Source organism: Nanorana parkeri, unplaced genomic scaffold (genome assembly GCF_000935625.1).
Source record: "Nanorana parkeri isolate BGI_ZX_2015 unplaced genomic scaffold, ASM93562v1 scaffold807, whole genome shotgun sequence".
NCBI lineage: Eukaryota > Metazoa > Chordata > Amphibia > Anura > Dicroglossidae > Nanorana > Nanorana parkeri.
Genome location: NW_017307075.1, coordinates 298,277 through 318,327, shown reverse-complemented (window position 1 = coordinate 318,327; position 20,051 = coordinate 298,277). Strand labels below are relative to the sequence as shown.

General features: G+C 38.9%; 1 protein-coding gene across 1 annotated transcript in view; it reads left to right on the top strand.

Moving 5' to 3' along the window:
- FBXW4 (F-box and WD repeat domain containing 4) overlaps nt 1–20,051 on the top strand; it is a 153,463-nt gene that overhangs the window by 57,159 nt on the left and 76,253 nt on the right. The window contains exon 5 of the mRNA XM_018565029.1: nt 3,025–3,119. Within this exon, the coding sequence (XP_018420531.1) occupies nt 3,025–3,119 (95 nt within the window). The remainder of the gene's footprint in view (nt 1–3,024; nt 3,120–20,051) is intronic.

The following is a 20,051-nucleotide window of genomic DNA, read 5'->3' as shown; positions in this document are numbered from 1 at the left end:
AGAGAATTAAAACACTTGTCTGTCTTCTTAAGGACTGATATGTTAAAGATGGCCAATCAGTAGCTCTACCTAAATAGTTGCCTTCCCCTTTGGCAGAAACCACGTTACCGGTGCCTTGATGACCCACCGTAGAGGTTTACAGGATTGAAGGAAAAGTTAAATATTTTACAACTTTTTTTTTTTAAATGTTTTTCATGATGATTGAGGGAATTGTTGAAAAAATAAGAAATGTAACCACCAATTTAATGTCTACCATGAGGCATGACAACTCTCAAGGTTACCAGTGTGCTTATTTAATCTAACAACTGAACTTTCAAGCCCTTCACATAGCATGGTAGGGAAAGCTGCAGCTTCGTCATAAGTGTCCATTTGTGCAGACTGGCACATCTACAGTATGTGAGAAAAAGAAGTAGCTGCACACAAAAGCCGCAGTTCACATGCCTACATGTAGATGTCAGTTAAGGACATGATGAGACTACACTTTTCTAAAATGATAATAATGGTATGTAATGTAGGTACACTAAATACAAATGATTCCTAAAGGGCTTGCTATTTGTGTTTGTGTTTTAAAGTGACACTAAACCCAGGAGGTAAATCTTAAAAATACATTCAAGTACTTTTACTATGAATAAAAATGTATCTTATTTGTGTATCATTCGGCTGTATGGGCTGTAAAGTGTGCTGTAAAATAGCCACCACTCCAAGCTCACTCCAGTGATGGACTACAATCTCAATATAAATTAGTAAACTTAAATATGAGATTGTAGTCCATCACAGGAGTGAGCTTAGAGTAGTGGCTACTTTAGAACACACAGGAACCATGGAGAACAAAAGTAGCCACCCTCCAGAATGAAGGACAGTGTCGGCACCAATTCATAGAGGATTTGAGGATCTACAGCTTAGTGATACACAAATAAGATTTTTGGTAGTAGTTGGGGTACTTTAATGTATAGTTAAGATTTAACTTCCGAGTTTGGTTTCATGTTAAGCTGCTATGGCTTTAACAGGCCTTGCTCTACTAATCTAATATGTTGTTGTAGTATACCTTCTATTTGCTCTTTGTGAACACTGTTATATTTTTTAGTAGCTAAAGCCCCTAAACTTGACCTGATTATTCACTGCCCTATAAAATGCCTGCTCTGTTATAATTTAGTACAGGTAAATAGTTCTATCCTGACCAAGCATTCATGCTTCTCTGATTGTATTTCTTCATTTATACTTGAAGTGTTTCCGCAGTCACAAGAGAGGAGTCACAAGTTAATGGGAGCACTGAATGCGGAGTGTGGCCAGTTTTGAGGACTCTGCAGAGTGTTGATTACTGTTAAGCCCAGAGAAGCTGCTAATGTACATTCCTCAGTGATAGTCAGGAGATAGGCTGCTCCCAGCAATATTTTTAACCTGTGGGAGATATGGAAGCTTAGGCTAGTTAAGCTCACCACCTTCATTTGGTTACTCTTGGTGCGATACTAAATTCCCGTTGACATGAGTAACACACAGCCCCCCTTTTGTAATTAACAACACGTGTTTTCAATGCATTTTAAAGATCTGGGGATCTTCGTAAACAAATAACTAGCTTAAAAGATATTTATACCCCAGAACAAAAAGTTAATATACTGCAGCTTACCAGTCATTTACATGTGGTGGCTGCATTGGTTTGCAGAAAAGTAAATGTTCTGCAAGTTCAGAAAAATACCTGTTGATCTTGCCGCATAGCCAGTGTATTGTAGCTTTCCGTGCTGTCCTGATATCGTAAACAGAACCAGTTTTCCCAGATGTCTTATGTGAACTACAGAACACTTCTCGCATATGGAGGGGGGGGGGGAGTGTTTGTAGTACAAATCTAAACCTAAAAAAAACAAACTCTGCTGTAGTCACTGAAGCTAAGGGGTGATAATCTGCAGTATGTTACACCGCTACAGTACACAGACTAAAAAATAAACTGGAAAAGAAGTTGTGGTTAAAACATCATTATAATAATATGGTTCATGTACTTTACATTCAGTAAAAGTAGCAAGATAAGACGATCGGCCCTCAACCAACTTGCAGTACTATCTGATAAAATTCAAAACCAAATATGTGCATGTGCACACCAAAACATTTACGTACTTTGAATACAGTGAAGGTGGTGGAGTAGAATTTTGTTAGAAAAATGTCTTCCTTTAGAATGTTCGATTTTCTTATAGTTAATGGGGATGATCGTTTTCGAATGTGGTAATGAAAAAAATTTAAGGAGCAGGATGGAAAAATCTTTCACCGATTGAACAAAATTCTAAAAGCGAATGTGATTTTCATTCAGGAAACTCCATTCATTCCCAAATCAAATGCTAAAACCAAATGAAATTTCGAGCAACTTTCATGAAGTCTCTGATGGCATTAGCCATAGAAAATAATCTACCAGTGTGTGGCCAGCTTAATTTTAAAATGTATAAATAACAGCAAATGTTTGTTTTTTATCACACAAAGGAGCTGGTTTATAATGTAAATATAAGTAAATAGTGCCACGCTGATCAGAACAGTATGTGTGCATAAAATGTCAAGAAATCTAACTAAAAATAAATCCACAAACTAATAGATATTGCTCATTAAACAATACTATAAAACTTCAGAAAACCTTCAGAAAAGGAACTATATTAGTGTATCACGCATAATTGTTACATTTGAAACAAGGCAGATCACGAGAAGACATTGTTTGATCACTTATTGTTTAACGATTTTTAGCTATTTATAAGAACCACGGAGGTGGAAGAAATAGATGAAGTTTTATGATATTGTTTATTGACTTATATTTATTTATTCATTTGTGGATTTCTTTTTATTTAGACTAATTAAAAAAAACTGCTGTTAACTTCTTTGTACTCTAGCCAAAGCTTAAAAAAGTTAATGGCTTTCATTTTAAATATTACTTAGCATAGTTTATTCATTGTTATATTTGCTGATGTCGTTATGTATCAGTTCTTGGTTTTACATATTTTACATATTGAAAATTGCAGTGTTGTAATTTTTGTCTTAATGGTATTTGTTTAGGTGTGGTCTCTCTCATCTGGCGCAGATGCACAATGTCTTCATACTATTCAGACGGATGACAGAGTGTGGTCTATTGCCATAAACCCTCTGTTAAGGTAAGAATTGCACTACTTTGTTTTACATACATATGTCCTTCTGTTTGAAGCCAGGGCAAATAAAATACTTCCAGGGTGTGTATACAGAAGTATGTAGACACTAAATACTTATGAAATGATCCCTTGAGTTTATGTGGAAGGCCACTCATATTACCATTTAATTGTATGATCTCCTTCAGGTTTGCGGGCAACCATTTGGTGCAGAAGCACCTATTATTATTATACAGGATTTTTACAGCACAACAGTTTGCGCAGCGCTTTACAATATAATGAAGACATTACAATTACAATAAAATTCAAGACAAGATGGTAAGGAGGGCTCTGCCCCTGAGGGCTTGCAATTTAAAACATAATGCATTCAATTTAAATTCAAAAACCTACACAATGCATTCATTTTTTTTATCCAAAAACCTGCACCATGCATTCGTTTATATCCAAAAGGTAGGTTCTAGCACAGTACATTTTGGCTAGCAAATCTATTTAAGATTAAATGAACTGATTGGAGTGTAGGGTGGCCATACATAAAGGATTCAGGGTCCTTTTGGTCATAAGCAAAGTAAATGGGAGCATTGGTACAAGGGCAAATACAGGGGGAACTACGTTGTTCATGCACATAGTTCTATGTGAGAACTGGACACAGAACCCTAGTGCTGCAAGGGTACAGAAAATAAAGAAATAACAAATAAAAGGCTAAGTATAATGTCACCTAGGATATTCATTCAGGCATTAATGTTTATTTTGGGCTTCAAGAATGACATCAGTGATGTAATTTATAAACTTTTCTTTCCTTTTTTTTCCATCATTTTGGCTTTGAGCTTTGTTTAGCTTAGAGTATATTTTCTGTGTTATTTTACTGTGCTTAGGATTTATTTCTTCACCAGACTAATGGTAAAGAAGAATTTATGGAAAAACAATTTTCTGTGCTGCTTTTTCCTTAAACTTGTTTGAAAAAAAGCTGTATTCCCTAAACACCAGCACAGGAGAAATCAAGTAATATATTTTCTGCATGTGTATCTCCTTTGAAATCACAATTGGGACAGAGGGAGGAATCACGCAATGGCTGAGTTGAACTTCAGTACACAATTTCCTTTGATCGTTGGGTTGCTCTTTTTGCCCAAAGTCCAGGCTGTCAGAGCAACTGTGCAAATGATGGCTCCTTTAATGAGCACATAGGGCATTGTCTGGGAGGAAGGAGAAATAACTGTTTTATTGTTATATTTAAAGCAGAGTTTTTTTAAATGCACTCTAGTGTTCCACAGATCTTTCACCTAAAGAGTAGTCATCCTTCATCTAAAACGAATATCATCTTTATCAGATTTTCCTATTGGCCTCAGTGGTTTAAAGCAGTAAACGTCATCCAGAGAATAGAGAATGTATATAGAATATATGCTTAAACTTACTCTGCTTCAAATGGAAAACGTATTTTTGCTTGCAGAGGAGCAGTCTTTTGGAAAAAGTGACTAGCTGTTCCATGTTGTAGATGTTTTGTCATGTACTGTCTGTAAGTAAAAAAAGACCACTGATTATATATGGCCATTTATCCAATTTACTTACAGTAGCTGTTGTCACAATAATGTTGTACAGACCCAGGGAAGTACTTGGGCAGGGAGGCATTTATCACCTGTGTCAGTACTGATACGATATGTTGGGCTGGCGGCCTTGAGTAGAGATATTTCGCCATTCAGACACTGATCAGTCAGTGACATATGGTGGCCATTTAAAAGATATCTGCTCCCAGTTCAGACCTGCAGTGTCCGCATATGGGAGATGAATGTCTTCTAGCGCTGACTTCCTTTGTGTAGATGTGACTCTAAGAACGTCGGGAATTTTAAAGGAGGCTGATGCTGCAAGTTATGAAAAGGTGTGGCACAATAGACCATATCCTTTAGGAAGACTCACCTTTTACTACGACCACCAGCTAATGCAGCTCCATGGCACATTTTACATGGTAGACGTTTCTCAGCTCATAGAGATCTGTTCCTACCATAAAAGGGGTAGTCAGTTGTGTCTCCCCAGATCAAGTTCCCATCCCTCTACTGAACAGACCAATGGATTTTACAATGCTGGGCTTTGAATAGTCTGCCAAATGGAATACCCCTACACTGCAAGGGTTATGTGCTCGATTTTATCTAGGGTGTAAAATAAAAAAGTTATGCGGACCTTAACCTCACAGCTGCCTGGCTGTTAGACCAGTCCCTGGATCCTCTCCTCCCCTCAGCTCCACCAGTCTAAGGTCCTGTGAGTGATCACATCCAATACATTGTGTACAGGACGTGAGGAGGGACATTCCATGCCTGCAGTGGATGGAGGAGACAGGCTGGAGGGAGCGCTCTAACAACCAGCTGGCTATGAGGTTTGGGTGAGTATAACTTTGTTATTTTGCACCCTAGACAAAAATAAGTACATAACCCTTGCAGTGTGGGAGGTGGCCCACTGCAAGGGTTAAAAAATAATTTTTCCTAGTGTTCTTTAAAGCTACAGTAATTATATTTTATCTGTTTTGTTCTTGGTGTTCAACAGGTGGGAGTTAGATGTAACTATTGCACAGCAGCATGTGATGTGGTTTAAGTGATGACCTCTTGATCTCTTGTAGGGCTCTGTCACTTTTCTCTGTGCTCCAGTTTTCAGCAGGAGGACACAGACTTGCCCTCTCTCGGTGTCACAATATTTACCCAGAGTGTTTTCTTTGCAAGCTCAAATGATGGATACGTTTGTAAAAGTGGTGGTGGAGGGATAGCCATCTTCATTGGCCAGATATGAATCAGTCACCCATTTTATGCGAGAGCAGCAAGACCATGAGGTTCTCCTTCCACCCCAATTATCACTCCAGTCTGTACTCCATGCAAATTCTTCTTGCATTAGAGACAATTATCCACGTCATTAATTCTTCAATTTGATGGCTGGCATAGCCGGCACTGCAACACACTAGTGACCTTGGATAATGGAAACTGCTCTTTACCATATTGATGATGAGAGAAGTTAATTAAAATTCCTGGGAGCAAAGGTGTCAGCTAACCTATAAACCTGTCGCTAGACAACAGATCACAGTGATCTCCAATAAGAGACAAGAACAAAGGGGAAACAAGGTGTTCAGGAGAGTGGAGAGAGATCAGAAGAAGATACATTTCCTAAAATAATAATCGGCACACACTTGGCATGGCTGAGTGGTTTCAGAGATTCGACTGTTCTTACTTATTCACAGCAATGTAGTTACAACCAAGGCGATTTATTAGTGCGACCATAAAGTTCTTTGACATAAGCCACATGTACAATGTGTGTGTGCTCCATATGGAACCTGGGGTCTTCACAGATAATGTTATTTGTTCATGCTTCATCACGATAACATAGCAGAACACACTCTGCTTATAATAATATACCCTGTAGAACAATAATTTATATCCTAATTAAAAGATCATCATAGGGATCAGACACTTTCTGCCACTCTGCTATATATAACTGAATAATATCCCACAGCGGTTTAAAAGGCCATAAATCCAGTTGTGTGGTAGTCCGGTAAAATGTGAGCTGAGGACCATGTCATCAAATTTACCTTGTACTCTGCAAATCTTAAGAATTTTGTTGTAAATGATTGAATTCGGCTCATGATATACAGTTGTGGTTTGTTAAAAGCAATTTAAAATAGTTTTTACATTGGGAAATAATTTTTCTAAAAACAAATATGCACAATAACATCCTTGTTGTTGCATGTTAATATATAGACTTAGGCCCCTTTCACACGGTTGGTCTGATCGGGTCGCCTGTCAGTTTTCAAGCAGACCTGATCGGATGACCAATGTAAGTCTATGGGCAGTCGTGTGTAAACGGACGGGCGTCCGTATACACCCAGTTACACCCGACTCCGGCCAGGTCCAGAAAAAAAACCAGAACAGAGTTCCATTTCGCTGGACTGGATCGTGCCGGATCGAGGGTAGTCTGACGTAAACGGACATACTGTATGTCCATTTACATCCAATTCCCCATAGACAGACATGGGTCCAGTAATTGCAGTTTTTTTCCCCCATCGCAAGAAAAAAAAAACTGTACAGACACAAATGTCACAATGCTGTGATCAGGAGAGGATCTTCTCGTTATCAGCCCGTGTTAAAGGGGCCTTAGGCAGTGGTGACAACATTTAATACAATTGTTTGCATAGTTCCTGTGTTCTGACTGCAGCTTCTTTCCTAAGCTATGTCTTATTGGCTAGAAATGTTTTTTTTCTCCATTTATGTCTTGATATTATTGGGAGTAAATAGACAGGAAGTGGCGGAAGAGGCTGAGAACTTTTCTCACAGATTTTTTGCTTACCCTTTTGCCCTCAATCCCCTAAGTAGGTCTAGCTCACCCCCACCTCTGCAATTGCTATACTTGCCTAGGTCTCACCTCAAGGCCTGCAGAATTTTTTTACGGCAAGAAGGGCTGGTAGATGGATAGGAGCCGTTCCTTTAGCCAGCCGCATAGAAGCCTATGGTGCAAAACTGCACAAGCACTGATGTCAGATCAAGAAGCCTGTGTCGGAATGTTTTTTTCCTTTTTTGGTGGGTGGGGGCAAAAGGGTAAGGAAACATTGTGGGAAAGTTTCCTTATCCTGTAAAAGTGGTTTTGCATATAAAGCCATACTCTGCCTGGACTATACAGATAATTCAAAATGGGTATTTCCCCCGTGAATTTGCTTTTTACAGACACTAATGCCGCTATTGACATACTTACAAAATGTTACTTTACACAGTAGGTTACCCCCTGAATACAATATAGATCGCTTGAATAAAAGACATATTGATTCATGAAAGAGAAGGGACAGAAGCAGTTCTTTTTAGTGATGTTTGTTGTAGCTGTATGACGTTGTTTTTCTTTATTTTATTTTCTTGTTGATTGAGCCTTATTTATTTTGTGTGGCATATCTTTTACGCGAAGTGATGAATTGCACGTGTTTAGCTTCGCAATGCTGAGCAGCGTGCCTTTGTTTTTCTACCTTTGATCAGTGCCCTGCCCAAAGATAATTCAGCAATAGCATCCCAGGGTGGAAGTGTGGAGTTAATGTTAAAATTACTTTCTTTTTCACTGGGTGGTGAAGCAGAGCAAAAGAAAGGACGAGCTGTAAATCCTCCTATCATGATACAATCACATTGGAAATGCTTAAACAATTTTTTATTGTTTCTGATAGAGCCAAATCTTTTGTCAGAATTGTATTTGTCTGTAACTCTTCACTTCCCATACAGGAAACAGGGAAGGCAGTTGTCACCAGGTCCAAAATATAACCCTTTCCCGGTCCACTAAAATTGTGTTTTTGTTTGGGGAATTTTCCAGTAGTTCCTGTCCTGACAGGAACTTAGGAGAAACTTCTCCAATAGGAACACAGACCGCAAAGAAAAAAAGATTATATAAAACAGCAAATACTCCAACCTGAAATGCAGAAAGATGATTTACTTAAGTGCCATATTAGTAAATAGCACCAATGTTTCTCATGCTCATAATGGTAATGTTAAGTACTGATCAGAAGATAGAGATACTGGTAAACAGAAACTGCATTTTGTTGATTGCACAAATTCCCATGAGACACTGCAAGAATACATTTGCACGTTAGTATCGCTCTAGTACTCAAAGAATCAATAGGTCCGGTACATAAACTCACCCTTTCTCCCTCTCTCTTTTTTGTGTGTCTTTCTTATTTCAGTCATATGTCTTTTCAGTCAGCCTTAGACCTTGGGCTAACTTCGGGTGATTGGACACTGGCAACAAAGTTGTGAGGACAGCCTCATAATAAGCCTCCTACTCATAGCAAGCCTCCGTTTTTTCATTAGTGTCTTAGTTGATGGACCTCCTCTCTCTCCTGAAGGAGGAATGTGATTTCTGCATTTTATTTTGCAGTCTTCTATCAAGCTTCTGGCTGAGCTTTAACCACCATGGCTGTCCCTTGTGGTTTCTAGAATGGTGCACCTCAGCAATCAAGTGCCTTAGGGACCATAACTGGACCCTGCCAGTGAAAGATGAGGGGCCAGCCTGTAATGTCGCTTGAGGGGTTTGCCTTGGAACTGCAGTGCAACAGGGTGCTCATCGTCTTGATGCGGAATCACAATCTCAATATTCAGATCAGGCACATCTGCCAGGAGCTGTACAGCAAAACTTCCAACATTATTCTGAATAGTTTATTTTGCTTACCTGTCTGAGACAATGTTTCATTCTTATTAGGAAGAACAGAATGTCATCAGTAAATATCAGATCCAGATGCTAAGCAATTCTCAAAACAGCAGTAATTTTGTCGATTACATGACCAGAGTAATATCTTGAGCCATCATGTTAAGCTTTTAGATTAACCTTGCATTGAGAAATGTTAGTTTTGTGAATGTCATTTTTTACTGCATAAAGCTGCATCAAAGCATAAAGATTTTATTCCTTCCATCACTCAAAAGTACATAGAAGCACATGAAGCTGACATGATTTTACAAAGTCTAAATAGAAAATTTCGAAAATATCGAACAAATAGTCCCATAAGAAGGTGTAAAAATTTAAAAAATTTGAATGACTCATTGAAACCAAACCAAACCATTTTGTATAACAAACCTGTACTTTCTGGTTATGTTTTGGCCATGTATTTCTCCACTTTTATGTACTCCTCTTCATTAATTCTCTGCACCCAACTGCATATAGTGGCCCTTTCTTTAGACTGGGTCACACTTGGCAACAAGAAAACTTTGGGGTAAGGAAGAGGTGGGCATATGGTCACACAAAGTCCATTTACAATATTACAATAAAATAATGTTAAAAAAAAAATAAAAAAAGTGGACTTGTTCTATGGATACTGTATGCTATTTGTTTTACACATTCTGCTTTCCTGCAAAAGCAATAATGAATATTAGGGAAATGTCTGAAGAAAAGTTCCACCATGCTGTGACTTCTGAACTTTGGCTCAGCCGAACACACTGAAATTCAGCCGAAGGCAGCCGATGTACGGCTGAAATCAGCTGTACAAGTCAACAGTGAATAGCCGAACAGCGTTCAGCTCACTTCACTTTTGTTAGGTTATTCACTCGGCTGCCTTTGGCAGCTTTGTGAATAGCCCCCAAAATTTACCAGCTGATTTGTTTTAGAGTCCAGCAATATATTTTTTGTAAAGCGGGGACTGTGGCCTTAAAACAAAAAATTGCAAGTGTGTAGGTATACTATGTCTCTTCTGAAATAAAGGCTTTTTACGTTCTTCCTCGCTATCTTATTTACACTGTACACAGGGTACAGAGTCCAATTCTGGCATCTCTCGAGTGGCGGGATGAAATAACTCCCATATGCATACACAGGGGTTACATCATCCTAAAATGGCAAAACAAGTCGGGTGAAGGCCCAGCACCCAGAAGTTAGGGTGAAGATGTTGCCAGCGGCATGGGAGTTTCTAGATGTCTTATTGCTGGGGGAGAGATATTTGCAAATTTGAGTTCCACTTTAAATTTACTGTCCTTTTTTTAAAATATCTGTCACAGTGCTCCCTCCATTTGTTGCATGGGACAGGAAGCGAACGGATCATAACTAAAAATGTCAGACCCTTCCTCACTGTACTAAAAAACATTGTTTTCATTTTTGTTTGTGTCCCCATTGGAGAGATTTCCCATCACATCATGACCTGACGAGAACTGAATGAAAATCTCCCCAATAGGCCTACAGATCCCAATAAAAGCATGATGGTGTGGTTCTAACCCTTCTGGCTTGAGTTGAATGTTAATAACGCCCATGAATTAATGAGTAAAGATTTCAGGAGATTTTAAAAACAGAAATAATGAAATCAAAAGTGGTTTAGCGGTATAGTGACAAAACAGTATTGATCAGTACATTTACCACCTTTTCCATAAGAGCAATATTTTTTTATTTTTTTGCATTAGAGTTTATATAGGTCAAAAGCCAAGTGACTGTAAGTACTCCTCAGTTCAGAAATGCTTGTTGCCACATTCAGAGATTTTCCAATTTGTTGGAGAATCATTGCATGCCTTTCCTTTGCCCATGCAACTGTACCACGAACCACACACCTTGAGAGCCTGTTCACATGATTTTCAGGTCCGGATCAGTTGCAGATCTGGAGACGCGGTGCTACTCATGCAGTGCGTTTTTGACGCGTTTTTAATGCGTTTTCGTTCCGGATGCTGACAGTTCTACCTGCAGCATATTAACCCCCACCTATGACAAACTTTATTTGGATTACATGACCATCATACAGTGGATAACATGACCAGTATACAGTTAGTCAACATACAAGATATGTGTAATCACTCACCACATTCTTTCTTCTGGGCACCACTGTACACTGAGTATTCATCATACAGCTCTGATGCTATATCTATCCACTTTTTACTTTTTTGATGCACATTTTTAAACTGTGTGTGGCGGGGGTCGTAGAGCATTGTCCCATGCTCCATTAATCCGACAAATCGCTGAATGTCCAGGACCATGTTAGTCATGACTGCTGGTTTTCCCTCTGATGCTCCACCACAACCAGGAAGTCCAACGATTATGACATCATAAAAAGTGGAGCAAGAATACTTTTTTTTTGCTTAGCTGCATTGCGTTGCGTTTTTGTTGCATTTCTGACGCGTTTGTGCGTTTCCTGACCGTTTCCTGACATGCAGACATGCAGAAATGTGACATGCAGTATTTTTCCAGTCAGGAACGGAACGGACTGCGCACATGAGAACTGTAGCCCATAAAACACATATACATTGGAATGCATATTTAGTGCAGGAGCGTACGGATCAGGTCAGCACAGAATACGGATGTCGTGTGAACAGGCCCTTAATGAATCACAAGGGTAAGGTGAGTATGATTGCAGTGAGTCATACATATTCCAAGCAAGGACAGACAGATCTCCTTCTGCCTCAGTAACAGACCTACTGATCTATGGCATAGAAGCTCCTTTAAGTATCTGATGAGAAAGAAGGAAATAGTTTCAATGCTGTAATTTCTAAATACCTTTTAATGCTGCCTGTAAATGATAGCTTGTTGCAGGTGGCTTGTAAGATGTTGCACAAAGTACAATTAAAAGTGTTTTATCTGACAAGAGATGAGGGGGTGGTAGAATTACGGAGTACTGCTCGGGTAACCTGGCATATAGTTGTTTTATCTTTAGAGAACTGATTTATTTAGGTATCATAAGCTTTTAGATGTAATCCGAATAAAAGCGGGGTAAAAGCCAGTGGGAGTGTGCAGTAAGTTTTACTTACAAATTCTGTATATTTCTACATTTTGGTTAACCTTAAGTCATCTTTTCTACCTCCATTCAGCTATGTGCTTTTGCTACCAAGAGTAATAAATAGGATTTGAGTTATTATCTCAACACCTACCATGTAGTACCATCCTTCAATACCCAGATAAATTCCAGCCACAGAATTAGATAAAATCTGGTAGCAAGCTGATTATTAAAATAAACTCCCCAGCTCTGTAGAAGAAAATATGTTGTATACATCTTTGCATTGTTTAATGGATTTAAACATGTTAATCACAAATGAAATTACAGAATGTAAAAGTTTAAACCTCAAAACAATTTAGCTCCTGAAGAAATATTTTCTGTCTACTATGTATTTTCTGAAATGATTATGTTTGAGTTGTGCGTTTATTTAATGAAACGTTGTAATACATAGCCCTAGAAACAGAAATACATTTTAGTAATAATGAGTGTACAATGCAGTGATACTATAAGATATCAAAATAATATGTGCTTATGTTTGTATATATACACAATCTATTTCTGATTTTTAAAAACTGTTTATTGATCTCATAAGAATTAAGCAGTTTTTCATAATTACAAGAATGAAAACAATTACAGTGCTATCAATAAACTAAAATCTAAATAGAACGATAAAAAGTCTCATTTGTGTTTATACACACATAATCTAGGCAGAGTACAATTTAAAACATGATTAAGGGTTGGTGTAGAGGTGTACCATACATCCCAAATTGTTTGGAATTTCAGATGACCGTTTCTGTTCTCCTATATAAAGAAGACATTGGTTAACTAGAGATATCCACTCTCCTGTTGTGAGTAACAACTGCCTCATCCAATTAAGGGCTATCACTAGGCTAGTGTAAAGCGGCCAGAGTTCCTCGTCAAATAAGCAGATCTCAGGGTTACACAAAATTGTAGTTGCAATATAGAAGTTAGCAGATTATTCACCAGTCCAAAAAGAAGATCCTATTGGACAATGCCAGAATACATGCACAAAATACTCCTGTGGTAGATTACATCTCAGGCAGCTTGTGTTAGTTATATGTTCCATTTGATGTAGTTGGACTGGAGATAAATATGTTTAGTGAATTATGTACAATTGAATGAGCTTATTGTTTTTTTGCTGAAGAAGCTAACAAATCTGAGGAACAAATGTCCCACTGCTCAGTGGACATATTCAACATGAGTATCTGCCATTTATATTTAACCACTAAAGGTGTTTTGTCCAACTTGGTGTGCAGTACATGAAAGTATAACTTGAATAACCACCTCTTGGGTCCTTGGGATTATATAATTTCTTTAAGAAGATAGAAGTACACTGTGCCTCAAGACCATGGTGTAATTGTAGATATTTATACAAAAACCTTAGTGGCAAATCATACATGCCTCGTACTTGCGCATTTAAAAGGAATGTCCCTTCCTTGTAAATATCTGAGAGTCTGTATACCGCATAGTTTCCAGGCAGAGGTCTGGGATGCTCTACGATTGTATTGTCCCAAAGCAAAAAATCTGATAGGAGTTCACCAGAGCAGGACATTTTGTTTTCATTTCTACCTATACAGACCTAGCTAATTTTAAAATGGGTAATTGGAGCTTAGGGGGGAATAGTTGGGCAGTCTCGGGATATATTAGTAGCTGTCTTGTATTCAGAACCTGTGTCAGGTGTACCTCTGCAGTTAGGGGGACTCCGGGCAAGACCCAAGTTATTTCTACAATCTCTCTATCTCTGTTTCTCTCAAACGCTCTCTTTGATCCCTTAATTTCTTGTTTCTCCTTTGTTCACATTGCATTTAGCGCTTTCTGTGTTTCACTTTTACTCACAATTTCCCTCTCTCTGCTTTTCTCTCTGTGCCATGCTCTCCATTTTTCTCTCTCTCCCTCTTCTGTTTCGCCATTTCTCCCTCTATCTTTTTCATGCTCTCTCTTTTGCCAAACCTTTTCTTATTCTCCCTTTTCTCCTTAGAAGTTTCCTAACAGTGTTTTTATATGTTGTGCATGCAATTTTGTTCATGTGACTTGAGGAAGACAAAGGAGCTGCTATTGTTGGCCCTGTTTTCAAAATACTAGTTGCCTGGCTGTGTCTGGGTAAAAGTCACAGACCCAAAACAAACATACTCTGTCAGAAAAATGTCAGAATTCCTCTTAATTCCAGGTCAAACACTCAGAAATCATTGAGGCATCAGAATGTTGGGGAACTAACATTTGTAAAAGAGAAGGTGACAATGGCAGATCCTATATGTGTTTCATGAGGAAGTCATTGAAAAAAAAACAATCTTTGTCCGCAGCTAATTAACCAGGATAATGGCACCGTGGGGTAGCTGACAATAAAATACATCTGTAGATAGTTGCTGCTGCAAAAAGTATAACCTGTTCTGAGCCTATTACTGTTTTTCGGTAGCAATGGTTTGGAATGCGTCATGTCCCATCCCACATAATGCACAAGCTACTTATAATCAAGCCCACACATTTTAATGTGGTGGTGGGTGCCAATTCACAAACAAGTTGCAACTTAGAGCAAGTTGATACTTAGAGCGATCTAGGAGGATCTAAGGTGAGACTTTATGCAGTTGTAGATATGTGCTGTTAGTTTATGCCTTCATCTACCTGCTGCTTCTTATAGTTTTTGTATTTTGTCTTGGCCATAGGTAGTTGACTTGTGGAGGTAGTTGGCATTGAGCTAAGTTTGCTTTTTTTTTTATTTTATTTTTTGCTTTGTTAACTGCATCAAAAGGAATTTTTTTTAAATTTTTCTCTGTGGACAAAAAGTAATATCTGTTGTAAAAACAGCCACCCTCTGCACATAACACACAGCTTTGTAATGATAATTAGATAAGGAGAACTATGAGGTGAGTGCTTTTCACTCATCCTCATAGTTCTAGCCGACCTGTGACAATGAGACTGTCACAGGTCGGCTCAGTAGATCGGGAAGTGAGCGAACAAATACCGGCGTTCGCTCACTTCTCGATCCTGTCACGGCTCTCTGCCATGACAGGGGAGGGACTGGATTCCCCCCTCCCCGCTTCGATCCTCCAGCGCTGACTGGCGGAACGGATGGGGGAGGGGGCGGGTTCAGCTGGCTCTGCTCTAGATAGGCAGAGCCAGCTGTCACTCACGCAGCTGGGCGGATCCAGACATAATTGTCGGGATCCGCTTCAGCTGCGGCGTCTCAGTATACTGCGAGCTGTAGCTCGCGGTATACCGCGGCGTCTCAGTATACCGCAAGCTGTAGCTCGCGGTATACTGAGCTTAGGGTGACGGGAGGACGCTAGTTTGTGTGCTCTCGTTACCCTAAGGAGAACTATGTGGAAAAGCCCTAACCCCATAGTTCTCCTTTTAACAAGTTTAGTATAAGGAAATCCCACTTTCTTACTTTCACTTTCACACACTGTATATGAGTGATCTGTAACTGGTAATGAAGCCAGTAAAGGCAAGTAAGTGACTGACCACTGACAGTAAGTGTAACAGCCATTAGGCAGCAACGGCTGTCAGTGGTTTTTGTAACTCTAGATCAGGGGTGTCAAACTCAATCTAATCGTTGGCCGCATCAACATTATGGTTGCCCTCAAAGGTATCTGTAAGTCTATATAAATGTATCTAATATTTATCATAATTGCCACTGCATTCAATTATCACTGGTTTTAGTAATAACTTAATACCTAGATCTGAAATTAGAAGCCTAGTTAATGCCCTGGTGGGCCGGATTCGGCCCCTGGGCCTTGAGTTTGACACATGTGCTCTAGATCCATGCATCTTGATGATTGCTGCACACATGGCTGGCAATAGAACTTCCCCTATATATGCACTGTTTATCTATTTACCTGCATTCTTGTTGCCAATATCCTGCTACATGATTACTGTATTTTGAATGTTTTTGGAGGGAATGTGATGTCATGATGATGTCAGTGAGACTTTTGGATTGGTTCACAATCACTGTTGGTGTGTATATAGATTCCTGTGTTTCACTTGCATTTTTCACTTGTTTGCCTGATGAAGGGGATCCTGTGAGACCCCGAAACATTGTTTAGAGTGTTCTACTTGCAACTAGTACGTTAATAAACACGTACTGAACTTGCTTTGGAGTGCCGTTTGCTCCCTATGTGATAGCAATAAAGTTAAGTGGGAAAAAAAAAGGTTTCAAAAAATGTAAGTTACAAAAAAAAATTAAAAAATTAAAAATCACATATCAAAGGAATAAAAAAAAAAATTAAAGTCCCCCTCCCCCACATGCACACGCAAACATGCGTCAAGCCTGCCTACGTGCGAAAACACCGATTACATCCATTGCGCCGCACATGTTACATATCGCCGCGAACGTCGGAATGAGAGCAATAATTCTAGGGTCATCAATCACTGATAACACTAAACTGAGGAGCGGTAAAACCTTTTAGAGCGTCAGCTATGGTTAATTTTGAGTATGGTAGTTTTTTGCGATTTAACGGGTGCGCACAATTTTAAAGCTTGACATGTTTGGTGTCTATTTACCCGACGTGACCCGTCTTTTATATTTTACCAAAAAATTGGGTAATAATAAATGTTTTATAACATAACGTAGGGAGAACCGTTTTTTTTTTCAAAATTTTCGGTACTTTTTTAATTATATAGTAAAAAAAAAAAACCCATAGTGGTGATTAAATACCACCAAAAGAAAGCTCTATGTGTCCCCCAAAAATTGTATAAAATTCATTTCAGTACAGCGTTGCATGACGGAATAAATGTCAGTCAAAGTACTTCAGCGCTGAATACTGAAAAATGGCCTGGACAGGAAGGGGGTCTAAACACCCCGGTCAGCAAGTGGTTAAAAGGCTTTGTGCACTCTTAATAAACTTGAAAACATTTTGTGCTCTGCTTACGACCAGCAAGAATTGAGATGCTCCTGCCTTGCAGATTGGCTGCTTCATATGCCTTTATAGGTAGCTCCAATGCTGCATTTAACAGATTTTAGGGGCCAGAGGTGCTGTACACCAAAATGGGGGGCCAACTGTTCAGGAGGATATACATGGTGCACTTCCCACTGGCATAAAACATTTCCTGATTGTTGGGGTTCTCCATTAAACTGGGGAAAATACTTTTTACTACCTTTACACTATTAACATGTAATTGTAATATATAAAAAGAACAGTAGAAGTATATGATAGATGACAAATAAATGAGTCTTTTCTTTGGAAAGAGGACTGTGGCTTCCCAGGCTGAATGCGCTGTTGCACTTCTAAGTAGAGCAATGTATTTGAGAACAAATACCTAATAATATGTTCTCTGCGGCATAGAGTATCTTTGATTAGGTGTAGGTCAAAAGAATTGGCACATTGTGCCCTTTTACTCAGTTGGCGTGATTGGCAGGCCGTCATTTCGAGGGAGTGCGGCCTCTCCCTTTCATCTCACGTAGTGTTGCACAGGGACAATGGGAAGCAGATTTTCCTTGTTGATTCTCATTTGAAAAGGTCTGGTGTCTTTACTAGGTACCTGTAACACGGGGGTCTTGATTGGGGTCTCTGTCAGTATGTCCAAAGGGCAAGAATACAAAAGCTATCAGTGGGTGGGGGTCTCAGCTGACCACTGAAGAAGGGAGGGGAGGATCTGAGAGGCACTGGAGGGAGAAGCGACCCCCGATGAGCGTCTTAAAGAGAGAGCCATTTTTGTCTGAAACCCATCAAGCACATCTGCAGAATTGTCCCAGTTGCTGCCTCCTAGTTTCAAAAGAAAATGATCGTTTGATAAACCGTCCTGATTCACCACTTTCTCACAAGAGCGAGAGGCTCACCTTTGACCTTTGTATGATTTCACATTAGGCTGGCTTTTCTTTCTGCCTTAAATTGCTATAGAAACTTTGAAATGCATCTCTTGCTTTCGGTATTCTCTCCTCACCCCTCCCTTTCTCCCTCACTCTCTTTTTCTCTCTCTCTCACCCTCTGCTTCTGTCTCCCTCTCTCCCTCTGTCACTCCATTGGCATTTCTTTTCCCCTCCTTATTATTTTCCCCTCACTTGGGCTTTATAAAGCCAACACTTTTTTTGCAGAGTTGGGCAAGTAATTAGTGTTACAAAAAAAAAAGTTACAACGGTCAGTCTATCCCATTCCCACAATTTTGTCACAGGAGTGATGTGGAAAAAAACAGGTGCCATATGACAACCATGTAGTAGCTAGCTATTATTTATCAGCTTTTGGCAGATTCATAATTTTACATGCACACCATGAGTATTTAAAGAAGAAAATACTGTCATTGGGACAAAAAAGTGAAACCAGATTAATTATATTTAGAATCAAAGTTGCTCGCTTTACAATTACTATTATATTCTTATTAAAAATGCAATAAGTACACATTTTAGCCAGATTCAGTATCTGTCACAAAAAGAGCACAAGTAGAAATTTCAGACAATTTATTTAGGTTGTAGTTGAGTTTTTTTTGTTTTTGTTTTAAATTCCTATCAGCTTTTTTTCCCCGGTATTTTTATTCTTCTCTGTAAAGTTCGGCATGTGGTTTCTTTTTGTGACACATATATCTTTTCTGCATCATTTCTTTCTTGGTTTGTCATGGTCAGGGCAAAAAATATATACATTTTAAAAATGTTTTTAACTTTTCACCTTTATTTTCAGGTCCGGTAAATATGAAATATGGGTTATTATTATTCTGTGGTGGTCTATTTTGGCAGTGGGTAGAGCTGCAGTCTTCTTTACCCCGTGATTACTTTTTAGCTCTGCTGAAAGACGCTCAAAGAACTTTAATGGTCAACAGAGCCGTGAATCATCCCTTATTAATCATCTATCAAATGAAGGGAGCTACAAAGCAAGCTGCTCTGTTTTCTATTTAGGTTACCCATATTATTATGGAATACTTTGTCATCTAATTAGGGTTGATTTTTTAATCAAATATCGTATATAGATTGTAAGAAAACAGATAAAAATAACCCAGCTAAAATAAAACTGGTCTAATACCATTAGTTTCTAAAGAAAAAGCAAAAAAAAAACACAGGCGCCAGCACCCTTGACTTGTATGCACACAAACTAGTAACACTAGTGATGCAGCTCCCACTGGTCAGGGCAACCAACAAACTGGAAAGCATAAATCAAAAAGGAGCGCCTCCATAGTGTAAAACAGTATTAAATAAAAAGAAGGCACACAGCTAGGGCTGTACTTACAAACAACGGTAGAACACAGGCATGTAACAAGGATGGGTAAACGAAATCACGAACAAAGACGAGCTGGAGTATTGATGTTAAACCAGAGTCTTCTGCCCCCAAGTATTCCAGGGGTTAAGATGTTTCAGAGGCAACGCCCCCTTCATCAGAACCTCTTTTGATGAAGTGCCTGTGTTCTACATTTGTTTGTAAGTACAGCCCTAGCTGTGTGCCTTCACTGTGAAGCTGTGAGACTCCAAGAACATGAACACTCAGCAAGAAAAAAAATCTTATATGTTTACATAAAAATCAATAATACAAGAAAGATGGTGATAATCCAGTGGAATATCTTTGTCAAGCAGTGCCAACATGACCATTAAACCAACTCCAGGATTCTCTGTGGAGCATCTGACACAATATAGGAAAAACTAATTTTATTCTCTTCTGATATATAAAAAAATACTGTATACATTTATGAATGTGGTATAAGGTATAAATGTCTATTTTGTATAATATATATTGTTTCAGGGGGCCCCTTCGATTCTTAATTATTTGTCAGCCCTCCATATCTGGAATGCAGGTGTAGATATAAAGTGTCAAGTCATGTTAGTATAACTCGGA